This window comes from Pelobates fuscus, chromosome 6, assembly GCF_036172605.1.
Source record: "Pelobates fuscus isolate aPelFus1 chromosome 6, aPelFus1.pri, whole genome shotgun sequence".
Taxonomy (NCBI): domain Eukaryota; kingdom Metazoa; phylum Chordata; class Amphibia; order Anura; family Pelobatidae; genus Pelobates; species Pelobates fuscus.
Window position 1 is genome coordinate 284,933,841 of NC_086322.1, and position 16,160 is coordinate 284,950,000.

Genomic DNA, 16,160 nt, shown 5'->3' on the forward strand with positions numbered 1-16,160 from the left:
CGTCTAGCGAGAGTGTTAATAGTGTGTTGCTGTATTATAGTGCACGGTACCATAACCCTGTATATTTACTGACATTATATAATAAGTACTAATCATTGTTGTCCATTGCATGTTTAACACCATAACCACTAATAATTGTATTGTGACCTTAACTTGTGCTTTGACCTATGCTAACCGTACTGTAACCGCTATTTGTAAAAGACGATGTTACTGGGGTGTGTTATAGACGGGTAATTCGTATATAGAGAATTATAGCGTGGGTGACTGTATAGTTACGCCAAAGGGCATAATATTGATTATATAGTGACTGGTGTAACAGCTGTGTGTGTACGGGAATTCCCTGAGTGTTTATTGTTATTGTGTACGTTTCACTTGGTAACCGTACCACGTGGTGCTGTTGCCAGAGGAAACGGGTGTGACTGTTGAATAGTACGCGTGTATAGTATTCGTTGTCGACGACGTTCCATTGTTAAGTATGGGTGCGTCGCAGTCAACGATTCCGGATCCCTTAGGATGTATGGTTAAGAATTTTAAAAAGGGATTCAAAGTTTGTGATTTTGGGGTAAAGATGTCTCCTGTACGTTTGGTCACTTTGTGTACTAGGGAGTGGCCTACTTTGGTTGCGGCATGGCCGCCACGTGGCAGTTTGGATCCAACTCTGGTACAGCGCTTACACGTGGCTGTATCGGGTAGGCCTGAACTTTACGGCCAGTTTCCTTATATTGACTGTTGGAGACAGGCCGTAAATGACTCGCCAAAATGGCTCCAGACATGCCACGAGGAGCAGTGTCGCCTCATGGTAGCTAGGACTTGCTCGTCCACTAGGACTGGTGTTAGGCCCATTTTGGACACGCCCCCTGAGTCCGAGATCCCTTTGCCGCCCCCTTACTTTCCGTTAAGAAGAAGTGACGCAAACGCAGGAAGTCCTGCACCCCTCCCCTCATTACCCTCATCCACTTCCGCTTCCTCCTCCAGTACAGGATCCACCCCCCCTCGTACTAAATCTCCCCTTCCGGAACCAGAATCCACCCCCATTAGAAACGAATATCCTGATTTGGCGCCACTTCAGACTTCCGGTCAAGCTTCATCTAGCTCGGCTCGAAGTGTTTTATTTACGACCTTTTCCCAAAACCGACCTCCCACATCCCCATACCCTATCTCTCCCCGACCGGAACCCATGACTGACGCCTCTCTACGTAGCCCCATCCAAACCCGACAGTTGACTGGTGCCCAACAATTAAAGCACTATCAGATGCCTCTTCGTCTGAATCCCGGGTCAGCTTATATCGATGCCGCAGGTCAAATGGCACACGCTGACCCAGTCTTCGTATATGTCCCATTTACCACAACCGATCTTTTAAACTGGAAGACCCATAATTCCTCGTATACTGAGAAACCACAAGCTATGACTGATCTGTTCACCTCAATAGTACAGACGCATAATCCGACATGGGCTGATTGCCAGCAGTTACTAATGACTTTATTTAACAATGAGGAAAGGACAAGAATAAATCAAGCAGCCATTAAAGCATTAGAGGATAGAGCCCGTGCTTTGAACCAAGCCAATCCAGCAGCATGGGCCGCGACACACTATCCCAACACCGATCCCGATTGGAACGTAAATGGTGCTGATATGGTTCAACTCAGAGCCTATAGAGACGCTATAATTGCTGGCATGAAAGCCGGAGGAAAGAAAGCCATTAACATGTCGAAGACAGTTGAGGTGATCCAGAAAAGCGATGAAGCGCCCAGTGTCTTTTATGACCGATTATTGGAGGCATACCGCTTGTATACCCCCTTTAATCCGGAAGACGCAGACAATTCCCGAATGGTTAACTCCGCCTTTGTCAGCCAAGCATACGGAGATATTAAGCGCAAGCTACAAAAGTTAGAAGGGTTTGCAGGTATGTCCATCACCCAACTAATGGAGGTAGCAAATAAGGTCTATATGAACAGGGATACAGAAAGTAAGAAAGAGGAAGAGCGCAAGATGCGTAAAAAGGCTGATATGCTAGCGGTAGCGATCGCAGGCGTAGATAAACGGGGCCCAGATAGAGGCAATAATAGATGGAGTAGGGAGCCTTTGAGTAGGGATCAATGCGCGTATTGCAAGGAAGAAGGGCATTGGAGGAACGAATGTCCGCAAAGAGAGCAGTACGAGAGAGACCAACCCAGGGCAGGCTACGGAAACTTTAGAGGTAGAGCGAGAGGTAGAGGAGGCCCCGGAGGGAGTAATGGTTATAGAGGGAGTAATGGGAACAGAGGAAGTGTTAGGGAAGACAGGTATATTCCAGCAGCGCAAAGGTCCCGCGATAGAGAAGGTAGGGACTTTGTAGGATTGGCTGACACTGTCATGGAGGACTATTGATACCGACCGGGCTCCATCCCCCTTGGTCGAGCGGAGCCTATGGTCGATGTATCAATAGGGGGGAAAAGGAGTGCGTTCATGATCGACACTGGTGCTGAACATTCAGTGGTGACTAATCTAGTTGCTCCTCCATCTGGAAGGACTATTACTGTGATAGGAGCAACTGGAAGAAGTGCTGAAAAACCGGTTCTTAAAAGTCGACTCTGTACATTGGGAGGCCACGTAGTAAAACACCAATTCCTTTATATGCCTGAATGTCCAGTCCAATTGCTGGGACGTGATATGCTATCCAAATTACAAGCGCAGATTACGTTCCTACCAAATGGAACAACATCCTTAAAGTTTAATGGACCTTCAGGTATTATGACTTTATCCGTACCAAAGGAAGAAGAGTGGCGACTTTATACAGTGTTGACTAGCCAAAACCCTAGGAGTGATGAGACATTGTTTAACATACCAGGAGTTTGAGCAGAGAACAACCCACCAGGACTGGCCCGCAATATTCCACCAATAAAAATTGAACTGAAACATGGGGTTTATCCAGTGAGCCTAAGACAATATCACATTCCGCAGAAGGCTAAGAAGAACATCCAATCCTATCTGGATAAGTTCATACGGTATGGTATCCTAAAATTCTGTACTTCCCCCTGGAACACCCCATTGCTGCCTGTTCAAAAGCCCGGTACAGATGAGTATCGACCTGTACAGGACTTAAGAGCAGTCAATGATGCGGTTGTTAGCATACATCCAGTTGTACCCAATCCATATAACCTGCTTGCTTTAATTCCGGGCGGGGCTACTTACTTCACAGTCTTAGATCTCAAAGATGCCTTCTTTTGCCTCCGAATTGCCGCAGAAAGCCAATGTATTTTCGCTTTCCAATGGGAGAACGCTGTAACGGGCTCAAAACGCCAAATGACTTGGACAAGACTGCCCCAAGGGTTTAAAAATTCACCTACCCTATTTGGTTCAGCTCTAAGTCAAGATCTACTGGATTTCGAGTCTATCCCAGGAGAATGTGTATTGTTACAATATGTAGATGACTTGTTGATAGCAGCAGTTACAAAAGAAAAATGTCAGCAAGCAACGCACGATCTACTACATATTCTCTGGAAGGCAGGATACAAGGTGTCCAGGAAGAAGGCTCAGTTGTGTTTGCCAACTGTCAAGTATCTGGGATTCCATATCTCTGAAGGTCAAAGGATTATGGGGCCAGAGAGAAAAGAAGCTGTCTGCCAAATACCAATACCCAAGAATAGAAGACAAGTGCGAGAATTCTTGGGGGCAGCAGGCTTCTGTAGGATATGGATTCCCAGCTATGCGATACTGGCAAAACCTCTGTACGCAGCCATCAAAGGTACAGAGCACGACCCCTTCTTATGGACCCAAGAACAGCAAACGGCATTTGAAGATGTGAAGAAGGCTTTGATGAGTGCCCCAGCATTAGGTCTACCTGATCACACACGACCATTCTACTTATATGTACACGAGCAAAGAAGAATGGCTGTGGGAGTATTGACACAGTACTTGGGATCATGGCAAAGACCTGTTGCCTACATGTCTAAGCAACTGGATGCAGTGGCCAGCGGACTTCCACCTTGTCTAAGAGCCGTAGCTGCAGCCGCCCTGCTAGTAGCTGAAGCCGATAAACTCACTCTGGGTCAAGAACTTTATGTACGAGTCCCACATGCAGTACAGACGTTGTTGGATTACAAAGGAAATCATTGGTTTAGTAACAGCCGTATGACCAAGTATCAAGCAATGTTGTGTGAAAACCCAAGAGTGCATTTAGAGACTGTAAACACCTTAAATCCAGCTACCCTTTTGCCGCAACCTACTGAAAGTCAACATGATTGTTTGGAAGTAATGGATGAAGTATTTTCAAGTAGACCAGATCTTCGTGATTTTCCCATCCAGAACCCCGATGTTCAATATTACACCGACGGCAGTAGTTATGTGAAAGAAGGGATCCGCTATGCAGGATATGCAGTGACAACAATAGACAAGGTGATAGAAGCTCGGCCACTGGCGAAAGGAACATCAGCACAAAAGGCAGAATTAATAGCACTAACACGAGCGTTACAATTGGCTGAAGGTTTAAGAGTAAATATCTATACGGACTCTAAGTATGCGTTTTTAACCACTCATGCCCACGGAGCTTTGTATAAAGAAAGAGGACTACTGAATTCAGAAGGCAAAGAAATCAAGTACGCAGCTGAAATCCTACAACTATTGGAAGCAGTGTGGGAGCCGAAAGAAGTCGGTATCATACATTGTCGAGCGCATCTGAGAGGAGATGGTGATGTAACCAAGGGAAATCGGATGGCAGATAGTGCAGCTAAGCGTGCTGCTGAATCAGGAAGACAGGAGTATGTGGGGCATATAGCTGCTCTTATACCAACTCCACTGTCCCAATGGACTCCAGTTTATACAGCTCAAGAAGAGGAGTGGTTAAAGACTGAACCGGGAAAGTATTTGGAGAACAAGTGGTATCAGCTAGAAGATGGAAGAATAGTCATACCAGCATCACTAGCGGTAGAAATTGTCCAAAATTATCACAACGGGACACATTCTGGGAGAGACAGTACTGAAGAATCTCTCAGGAAACATTTCTACATACCAAGATTGTCCAACTTGACTCAGGCCATTGTACGCAGATGTGTAACGTGTGCTAAGAATAATGCAAGACAAGGACCAGTAAAGCCACCAGGAGTCCAGTTTATGGGGGGACTCCCCATGTCCGATCTACAAATAGACTTTACAGTAATGCCTAAATCGGGTGGACATCGTTACCTGTTGGTAATTGTGTGCACCTATTCAGGTTGGGTAGAAGCATGTCCTACTCGTACAGAGAAAGCAGGAGAAGTTGTAAGATTCCTGCTACGAGAAATAATACCCCGATATGGACTACCCTGTTCTATAGGATCGGACAATGGTCCAGCTTTTGTTCATCAGTGCCTACAACAACTGACTCATATGCTTGGTATAAAGTGGAGGCTTCATACTGCATATAGACCCCAGAGTTCTGGTAAGGTAGAGAGAATGAATAGAACTATAAAGAACCAGTTGGCTAAAATGTGTCAGGAAACCCAACTTAAGTGGAACGTTCTCTTACCCATAGCTTTATTGCGAATCCGCAGTACCCCTACCAGAAGGATGGGCCTCTCTCCTTTTGAAATCATGTATGGGCGACCACCTCCCGTACTTGGTAACTTAAGGGGGGACTTGAGTCAGTTGGGAGAAGGAATTACCCGGCAGCAGGTTGTAGAGTTGGGTAAGACTATGGAGGAGGTACAGAAATGGGTACAAGATAGATTACCTGTGAATATTTATCCCCCTGTTCATAGTTATCATCCAGGAGACCAAGTGTGGATTAAAGAGTGGAATAATGTACCGTTAGGGCCCAAGTGGAGAGGTCCTTATGTTGTTCTTTTGTCTACCCCTACAGCGATAAAAGTAGCCGAAGTAACTCCGTGGATACATCACTCCAGGGTTAAACCAGCAGCAGTCGATTCTTGGCAAATTACAGCAGATCCAGAGAATCCCTGCAAGATCCGGTTGAAACGCACTACTCAGTCGGAGTAACGAGGAATTATTGTGGATTACAAATTTTATTGTTACAGGTGTGAGTGAGAAGGCCATAATAAAGCCTGTCCGCTTACCAACACATAGTGTATAAGCCAGGAAAGTCTCGAAGGGACACCTGTGAAGACGAGCAGAACTCCATTCCCTGCAGCCCTCACATCCTGGAAGCTGAGGTTCCATCGCACGGACGAAGACTGAGGATGACGGCGAAAGATGTGCTTTTGATTGTGTTTATTTATATGTGTTTTTATATTCAGGAAGGTAGAGGTACCGACACTCCTAGCTGTGAGGTATGCATTAAGACTACGAGAACAGGTAACCATATTTCCCAAACCCTAATTTGGCATTCACAATACGAATGTAAAGGAGAGGTATCAAGATGTAGATACCTAAATATAGACTATAGTGTGTGCCATTTAGGAGTAGGAGAACCTAAGTGCTTCAGTCCAGAGTATCAACCTCGTACAATTTGGTTGACTCTCAGGAATGGAGATCCTCAGGGGACCCTAATTAATAAGACGGTGTTAGAATCCGTACATTCTTCGGGTGTTCTGCTATTTGATGCATGTAAGGCGATATCAAGTGGTAGAAAACCGTGGAATGTATGTGGGGATCTTAGATGGGAGAGGACGTATGGGTCTAATGATAAATATATTTGTCCCAGTAGTAAAAATAAATATGTGAGTCCTAGATGCCCAAATAAAGACTATAACTTTTGTCCATATTGGTCTTGTGTGGGGTGGGCGACTTGGGGACAGACAGTAGATAAAGACATGATAGTGACTAAGTTGCCGACTAGCCCTTATTGTAAGTCTATGGAATGCAACCCAGTCCATATACTTATTAATAACCCCGACAAGTTCCTAGATAAGTATGGAAATTTATTTGGGTTTCAGATATACGGGACGGGTTTAGATCCTGGGACATTATTGTTTATAGGAATAGAGACTGATACGGTATCCTCCCAGACTCATCAAGTATACCATTCCTTTTATGAAGAGATGAGTATAGATAATAAGATCCCCCATAACGCTAAAAACCTGTTCATTGACCTAGCTGAAAGTATTGCCGGTAGTCTTAATGTTACCAACTGCTATGTGTGTGGAGGTACTAACATGGGAGACCAATGGCCTTGGGAAGCAAAGGAGGTAATGTCCGGTTCTGAGGCAGTTGACCAACTAATATCTACACAAGCCGATTATCATTTGAGTGTTAGAGGTAAATCTGAGTGGAGATTAAAGACCTCCATCATAGGTTATGTTTGCATAGCAAGGAAAGGAATAATGTATAATACTTCTGTAGGAGAATTAACTTGTCTAGGGCAAAAAGCTTATGATGATGATACTAAAAATACAACTTGGTGGTCGGCTTCAAATGTCTCAGAACCATCTAACCCGTTTGCTAGATATGCCAGTTTAAAGGATGTGTGGTTTGATTTATCCATCACATCTACCTGGAGAGCCCCAGCAAATTTGTACTGGATCTGTGGTAAGAAAGCCTATTCGGAGTTGCCACAGGACTGGGAAGGGGCATGTGTGTTGGGTATGCTCAAACCATCCTTCTTCTTGTTACCGATTGAAACAGGTGAGACTTTAGGTGTTAAAGTGTATGATGTGAATCATAGGAAGAAAAGGGGACCCTTAGAGATAGGCACCTGGGAAGATAATGAATGGCCTCCCCAGCGTATCATAGATTATTATGGGCCAGCCACGTGGGCAGAAGATGGTACCTTTGGTTATAGAACCCCAATTTATATGCTCAACCGTATTATAAGATTACAGGCGGTGGTTGAGATTATTACTAATGAGACCTCACAAGCACTCAATCTTCTAGCGAAGCATAATACCAGGATGAGGACAGCAGTGTACCAAAATAGATTAGCCTTGGATTACCTTTTGGCAGTAGAGGGAGGTGTATGTGGGAAGTTTAACCTGAGCAATTGCTGTCTTCAAATAGATGACGAAGGGCAAGCAATAGCTGAGCTTACTAGCCATATGGTTAAACTAGTGCATGTGCCTACTCAGGTATGGAAAGGGTACAATCCAAGTAGTTGGTTTGGTAGCTGGTATGAGTGGTTTGGAGGGCTTAAGGCAGTGGTAGGTGGAGTCCTACTGATTTTACTGTTGTGTCTACTCCTACCGTGTCTTATACCCTTAGTAGTTAGGTCTGTGCAAAGCCTGATAGGAAGTATAGCAGAGAGGAAGGCTGCTGCACAGATAATGGCGATATATAAGTATAAGGCTCTAGATCAAGGAGAACCAATGCAGGAAGATGAGTGTTAAAAGATTCACATCATAAGATAAGTCTGGTCTGGTTCATGGTAACCTGAGGTATATGCAAACCAAGGTTAAGTGATGCCTCAAGTAATTGTGAAATATCAGAGGCATCAAAGGGGGGAATGTGATGTAATTCCAGTAAAATACAAGTTTAGCAGGCTAAGATTGCCACAAGGCATATGTATGTATATGTGTTTGTAGTATCAGTTAGTTAATAACACGTAGCTAAGATACTGTCATCACTGTACTGACCAGGTGCAGGAATGTAAGAACTGGAATTACGCGTCCCTCTCCTTTGTATCAGATGAGCCACGTGGTTAGACCGGATGGATGAGTTTAGACTCTATTTATTAAATAGGTTAAGGGTATGTGTGGGTGTAGTTAATTGTGGGAGGAGCTACAGTGCTATATAAGGAATGTACTCTATGTATTCAGTACTCAGACTTTGCTGTATTTTGGTGACGCTAGTCCCTCTGAGTCCCGATCGGTGATCCAATAAAGAATCTCTTCCTTCCTGAAGAAACCTGTGTCCATCTCTCTGTGCTTGGCTTCCGTCAGTTTCTCCGGTATCAATCTAACTGACCTCACTATTCATATTTGTGTCCATCGCAAAGCTAGTTAGGTACCTGTAACATATCTTAGAATGCCCATGTTTCATCACGTTATACAAACATGTAAGAAATGCCTATGAGTGTGTATGCCCACTCTCCCCATACGTATAGATAGAATGGTAGGAAAGATTGAAAAAAAAAAAAAAATGAAAAACTGACCTCATTATCAACACAAGCTAATTATCAGTAAGTATCGGTGAAAACTGAAAACTAGATTGAATTTACAATCTGCGACATTGTGCCCCTGTAATTTTTCGGTAATCGCTAATGTCTTAAATTCCCTTATCCCTTTGTAAGTTATTTTAGAACTTTTACACAGCTACTTACAGGTGGTCGAGGTTACTTACAGCATTCATATCGATACCATTTGTGTAGGACCAAGCATGCTGAAAATACTCTTCAAGTCGCTGCCGTAGGGGGTTGGGAATCTGATGGAAGCGGATAAACTCCTTGACACGCAGCATTTGGGTATGATAACGAGCAGTACCCGAGTACAGTCTCTGTATTATAGCTGAGACATTCCCAAAAATGCTGGCATACATGAGAGCTGAGTGCAAGGAAGGGGAAAAGAAAACCATGAGATAAATGTAGAAAGTATCTGGATGTCTCATTATTATGGCTACTAAAAAAAATACTCACTGAAGATCAATCAATTCATTTCTTTAACTCTGATTTTGGGTTAACGAGCAGCCCCCAAAACACTTTTGACAAGTTTGGTATTACATCTTTTTAACCAATTAAAGATCTGTAGAATTTGTCATCTTGATATGTAATTATATATACAAACTAAAGGGGAAGGTTTGTTATAGTCATTGGCTTAACGGGTATTTTAAGAACACTGTTATATTTGCTTTTAGCATAGTGTTTGTTTTTAAAACTGTCTATCTATAGGTGTTATTTAATTTTTTTTTTTCAAAATGTGCATGGTTTAACCAACAAGTTAGACATTAAGTTGTGATAAACAAGGAAAATTGTAGCAGTGAAAGCTAATTAAGACTCTGAAACTAATTAACATTCTGGCCGAGCCTTCAGAAAGATGGATAATAAGGTAAATTAATCCTTTTTGTAATTGACATATTTTTAAAACAATATTTGCTGACATTTTGCTTAAAAAAACGTAATATGCTAAAAAATAAACATGAGAGATTCCCTTAAAAACACTAACTGACTAACTAACCATATTTACTCTATAGACTTAGTTCTATTATCATAGCAAACTAGTTTTTATTCTGTGCCCATAGCATCTGTGTTTTACAGAGACGTCAGTATGCTATATAACAAATGGACATCAATTTTATTAAAGACCCGGAGGCTCCTATTATGCTGCACTCTTTCTTTATTTCCCTCAGCAGCAAAGAAACATTATTGAAAAAAAAACATTAAAACAGGTCTGCCTTCCAACAGGCAATGTCCGCCTAGCAACATGATCATCCAATCAGCGACATCCTTTCCCTATAGCTGGCTGAGTGTTGATGACCATTTCCTCTTTCTTTGCTGCTTTCCCTCAGATAAGTAGTTCTCTGACAGTTCTCCAACTGTGGGATACTCTAATGCTTATTATAATTGATTTACTATTTGTAATATTGGTACTTTAATTGTATGTAATTGTTTTTTGCTATTACTGTATTACTTATTTAATTATATGTAATAGTACCCTGTACCTTTATTGGTACTAATTAGAATCATGTTTCAATACTTCTCCTTTATTCAGGACTTAACCCTGTAGTGGGTGCCCTGATTGCAGGACTTTACAATCCTGGTTACCACTTAACAAATACCCGCTAAATTTTCGCGGGCATCTGACCCGACCGCGCATGCGCGCCCTATCAGGCAAGCCCCAGCGGGAATCCTCCGGTCCGGCTGTATGCCGCGGTCGGATTTAATTCTGACCGCGTTGTCAGCCGCACACCACCTCTCTCTCCCCTGCGGCCGGGTAATTAACAGTACCGCGATCGGCGGTTACCAGCTCTGTCGTTCTCTTCCGCGGCGGCCATCTTTTTGGTTTCCGTCGTCGCGGCGGCCATTTTCTTCTGGATTTTTCCCGCCCTTTAACTCTGGAACGCCCACTCCATCCCTTGATCGGAGTTGGTGTCCAGTATTAGTGGCGGACGGTCCCCCCTTTCTCCTGCTCTCTATTATTTGATAATAATTGTGAGTAATTTGTATTTGCCTGTTTTTACAGTATCGTGTATCTGGTAGTTTTTTCTGGGTTACTTAACCCTGATCTAAACTTAGTATTAAAGTAATTTAACAATTTTCTGCCTGTCATTACAATTGCAATAATGCAATCCCCTAATGATTTACCCCTGTAGTTTCTGGGGATGAATTGGATTTCCCAGCATCAGAGGAAATTCAGGCTATTATGGACACTACTGTGTCCAAGTCTGTCTCTAAAGCCCTGGCATCTGCCATGGACATTATGTCTTCCTCCATATCAAAATCATTTACCCAAGCATTAAGGCAGGCCCAACAAATGGTCCCTCCGACCGCCATGCCAGTCGCGATACCATCCACTTCTCACCCACCACGCCCCGGCCGCAAAGCCTCGGCAAAAATAAAGCACTCCTCCAAACCAATGATGGACAGAAAAACACCTGTCACAGATGGCGTGAATATTAATCCACCACGCAAAAGAGCCTCTAGCCGGGCAAAAGCGGCTAGACAATGGAAGTGGGCTAAAGCCCAACCTGAATCCACTGAGTCAGAACTCAGTTCAGATGAGGAGAGTGCCCCTGACATAGCCTCAGATCAATCTAATGATTCGTCCGACTTAGATTCGGACTACGGAATGGATGAGGAGTTTAATCCCTCCAATAAAATAGATAACACTGGCACGTCCAGTTCTGATTTGAACAAACAGGGAAAAATCCTTGACCCACAGGGCGAACCATTGTTCGAGCCGGATGATTTACGTCATCCCCGCTCCGCGGAATGGTCACCGGCAGACCATGTGGCGCAATATGTTGCTTCACGGATTCGTAAGCCTTTAGACAAGGCAACACGAAATAAGCTGAGGGCCGAATGCCCACGCCGAACCGTACCAGACGAGGTCGGTAAGACACCCCAAGTCGACCCAAAAATCATACAATTTCTGAGCAAAACGGGTTGGAAACCTAAGAAAGGCTTAGACTTTTCGCTCTATAATTGCCAAGACAAAGTCTTGGATATCTTAGGTCCAGCAACAAAAAATTTTGAAGCCGTGGAGGAATCCTTGGCGCAAGACGAGGCTTTAGACCGCCTCACTATTAGAGGTTGGATTCAGAGGGTGATATGCCTCATAGGCAATGCCAATACAGCTCTTGCTACAGAGCGTCGCAAATCTATACTGATTAAAATAGAGCCCAAACTCGTAAATATGGCTATTACTGAACCAGGAGCCCAAGCAAAAGGGTATCTTTTTGGAGAGTCTTTTGTGAAAGACCTGGGCTCATATGTTCAAACATTCACGGCCTTGGACAAGGCACAATCAAATCTAAAGAGGGTGTTCCACCCAAAGGTTTTTGTTGGGGCCGGCAGAACAAGGGGCCGTCTGTCCGGCAGAGTCAATAGAGGCTCGCGCCCGAGCCGAGGCTCTTATATGGGGAGAACCCCCTTTCCTGACCAGAGGTCCGCTCCGACCTTCTTCCCCCAACGAGGCAGACCTTGGGTGTCGAGAGGTGCACGAGGCGCTCCTTCAGGAAGACGCCCTTACGGTAAGCTACCTTCCTCAATTTTCTTCACATGTGGCGATAGGGGGCAGACTCACACATTTTTCCCACGTCTGGGCTCTAATTACGTCAGATGTGTGGATCCTCAAGGCAGTCCAAGGGTATCTCATAGATTTTGTATCCCTGCCTACTCAACTCTCCCCACCCAGGGAGATTGTTTTTTCCCCAATAGACATGACCCTCGTCTCCGAGGAAGTTCGAGATTTGGCACTCAAAGGTGCTATTCAAGAAATCCCTATGTGTACCCCGGGTTTTTTGAGCAACTTATTTATTGTCCCCAAAAAAGGGGGCGGATCCCGCCCGGTCATCAATCTCAAACATTTAAACACCTACGTAACCTACCATCACTTCAAGATGGAAGGCATCCATTGCCTACGGGATCTGCTCCAGCCAGCGGACTGGATGGTCAAACTCGACCTAAGAGACGCGTACCTCACAGTACCCATTGCGCAGGCACACCAAAACTTTCTGCAATTCACATGGCAGGGAAGGAAATGGCGGTTCCGCTGCCTTCCCTTCGGGCTCTCTTCCGCACCTTGGTGTTTCACCAAGCTCATGAAGCCCGTTATCGCACTACTACGCAGTCGGGGGATTCGTCTAATCATATACTTAGACGACATCCTGCTGTTATCCCAGTCAGTATCCCTACTCCATATTCACCTCGGTTGGACCACAACCTTGCTACAGAATCTGGGCTTCATTATAAATTGGGAAAAGTCCATCCTAGTCCCCACTCAACAAATAGAGTTCCTAGGACTCCTGGTGGACTCAGAAACGCAAACATTGCATTTACCAACCTCCAAGATGAGAAATATCAAGAAAGAGATAAGACGAGTTCTTACCTTTCCGCAAATATCGCTCAAACACCTGGCCAGAGTGATTGGGCTTCTAGCGGCCTCCATACAGGCCATATTTCCGGGCCCCCTTCATTACAGAGCCCTACAGCGCTTACAAGCGTCACACCTCAGAGGCGGCGCCTCATACGAGGATACTCTGACTCTAGACGCAGAAGCGAAAAAAGAACTCCAATGGTGGCTCCTACACATGGAGGCGTGGAATGGAAGAGCCATCTTCGGCTCAGCCCCAGATATAGTCATCGAGTCGGACGCGAGTTCTTACGGTTGGGGCGCACGCTGCTGAGATATCTCCACAGGCGGACGATGGTCGGAAGCGGAATCCAGGCTCCATATAAATTGCTTGGAACTCCTAGCAGGATCCTTTGCGATTCGCAGCCTCTCCCCGACACTGTCCCAGTGTTCAATCCTACTGAAGATGGACAACATATCGGCTGTCCGTTATATCAACCACCTCGGTGGCACAAGATCCAAAGTTCTAGCGAATTTGGCTCGAGATTTTTGGCAGTTTTGTCTGCAACACAACATGACGGTCAAGGCGGAATATTTGCCGGGGTTATGCAACACTACGGCAGATTGGTACTCCCGCCACCTGCGGGACTCCAGCGACTGGCACCTCGATCCCCAAATCTTCCAACGCATTTGGGATCTGTGGGGTCCTCTAGCAGTAGACTTATTTGCCTCTCGCTTGAACTCCCAACTTCCGACCTTCTTCAGTTGGAGGCCAGACCCCACGGCCGCGGCTACGAATGCATTCTCACAAGACTGGTCAACAACCAGGAACTATGCATTCCCTCCATTCGCCCTTATCCCTCGTTGCCTCCTCCATCTACGGCGCCACTTGGGCTGCCTGGTTATGATAACCCCCCTATGGCCCTCGCAACCTTGGTTTCCTCCTCTGCTGGAGATGGCCATAGATCATCCACGACTCCTCCCGGATGCCCAATCTCTCCTCCGGGACCCCGATGGGAACCCCCACCCCCTGATACTTCAGGGTCTCCTCCGCCTCATGGTGTGGCTGATTTCCGGGGACCCTGGTCAATCGAGGGAGTTTCGCAATCGACTCTACGACTTCTCGAGGGCGCATGGGCACCCGGCATGAGACAGTCTTACAAGTCTGCTTGGCGCACATGGGATGGTTGGTGCGTGGCACGGGGTGTGGATCCCCTATCAACTCCTGTGACAACTGTCCTGCAATTTTTGACCTCCCTGTATGATAACGGGAAAGCATACAGAACGGTAAACCTCTACCGATCAGCTATCTCAGCCGGCCATACCGGCATTGACGGGGTTCCAATAGGATGACACCCATTGGTTTGTCGCCTTCTAAGAGGCATCCGCTTCGCAAGGCCACCCTTACCTCGCTATTCCTCCCTATGGGACGTTTCCCTGGTACTAACATTCCTGACTAGGTGGCCAGACAACGAGTCTCTATCCTTAAAACAACTCTCAGCTAAACTAGTTATGCTGTTGTGTCTAGTCTCATGCAAAAGAGTGTCAGATGTTCGAGCACTCGATGTCACTGCCCGATCCTTCACCCCAGAAGGAGTCGTCTTTGACATCTCACGGAGGACGAAATCGTCCTCCAGATCGGTCCTGTATCCAGCGTTTCCCACGACACCGATCCTCTGCCCAGTAGCATGTCTTAGGGCGTACGAAGCTCGTACTGCATCTCTCCGGATGGGGTTGGACCCCCAACTCTTCATCTCCTTCCGTAAACCACATGCTCCGGTATCCTCTCCTACCTTGGCCCGCTGGGTCAAATGGATCATGTCCTTGGCAAGTATTGATACCTCCATATTCTCTCCTCATTCAGTTCGCGGTGCCATGGCCTCCAAAGCCTCAATGGCGGGTTGTCGCTTAGAAGATATACTGAAGGCGGCTGATTGGTCCGCAGAATCTACTTTCCGTAATTTCTATTTCAAACCAATTCAGCATTTCGCAGAAGCCGTGATATCACAGCTTTGAAATAGCATAATAGGAGCCTCCGGGTCTTTAATAAAATTCAAGGATTTTACAATTATCATGACGGAAAGTCATGATTTTATTAAAGACACAGAGGCGAGTATTATCCCACCCACCCACCCTCGGACGGCTCAGTGGTGGGTCGAGGTAAGTTTTCAGAGAAAAGACCTCCAAGGTAAGTTCAATTTGACGGTAGGGATGATATCATATATCTACATCGCTCTAGAGCACTATATAATGATGGGACTTTATTGCCATTGTTGTCCTCAGGTTGGTAGTTGCCTCTTACTACTGATATGAAAAGTTATCACTGTTCATGCAGGCATTTAGACCTATATATATGCGGACAACCCATAACTTTCAAGAAATTACCATATTTCTCTTGTTTCTTTAGTGTGACCTGGCTAAAAGACCTCTTGGAATCACGTGCTTTGTTACGAATCGTTTGGTTTACTCTGGTTTCCTGTTCCGAGTTTGAGTTTCTTCGGGAGTCGCAAGAAAGAAAGAGGAAATGGTCATCAACACTCAGCCAGCTATAGGGAAAGGATGTCGCTGATTGGATGATCATGTTGCTAGGCGGACATTGCCTGTTGGAAGGCAGACCTGTTTTAATGTTTTTTTTCAATAATGTTTCTTTGCTGCTGAGGGAAATAAAGAAAGAGTGCAGCATAATAATCGCCTCCGTGTCTTTAATAAAATCATGACTTTCCGTCATGATAATTGTAAAATCCTTGAATTAATAAAGTATATAGTGTATTTTACAAAACACGGAGGCTAGTTGGTCTTTTGTTTGG

At 45.1% G+C, this 16,160-nt stretch overlaps 1 protein-coding gene across 1 annotated transcript in view; it reads right to left on the reverse strand.

Moving 5' to 3' along the window:
• KCNH6 (potassium voltage-gated channel subfamily H member 6) overlaps positions 1 to 16,160 on the reverse strand; it is a 200,423-nt gene that overhangs the window by 22,740 nt on the left and 161,523 nt on the right. The window contains exon 7 of the mRNA XM_063459354.1: positions 9,188 to 9,387. Within this exon, the coding sequence (XP_063315424.1) occupies positions 9,188 to 9,387 (200 nt within the window). The remainder of the gene's footprint in view (positions 1 to 9,187; positions 9,388 to 16,160) is intronic.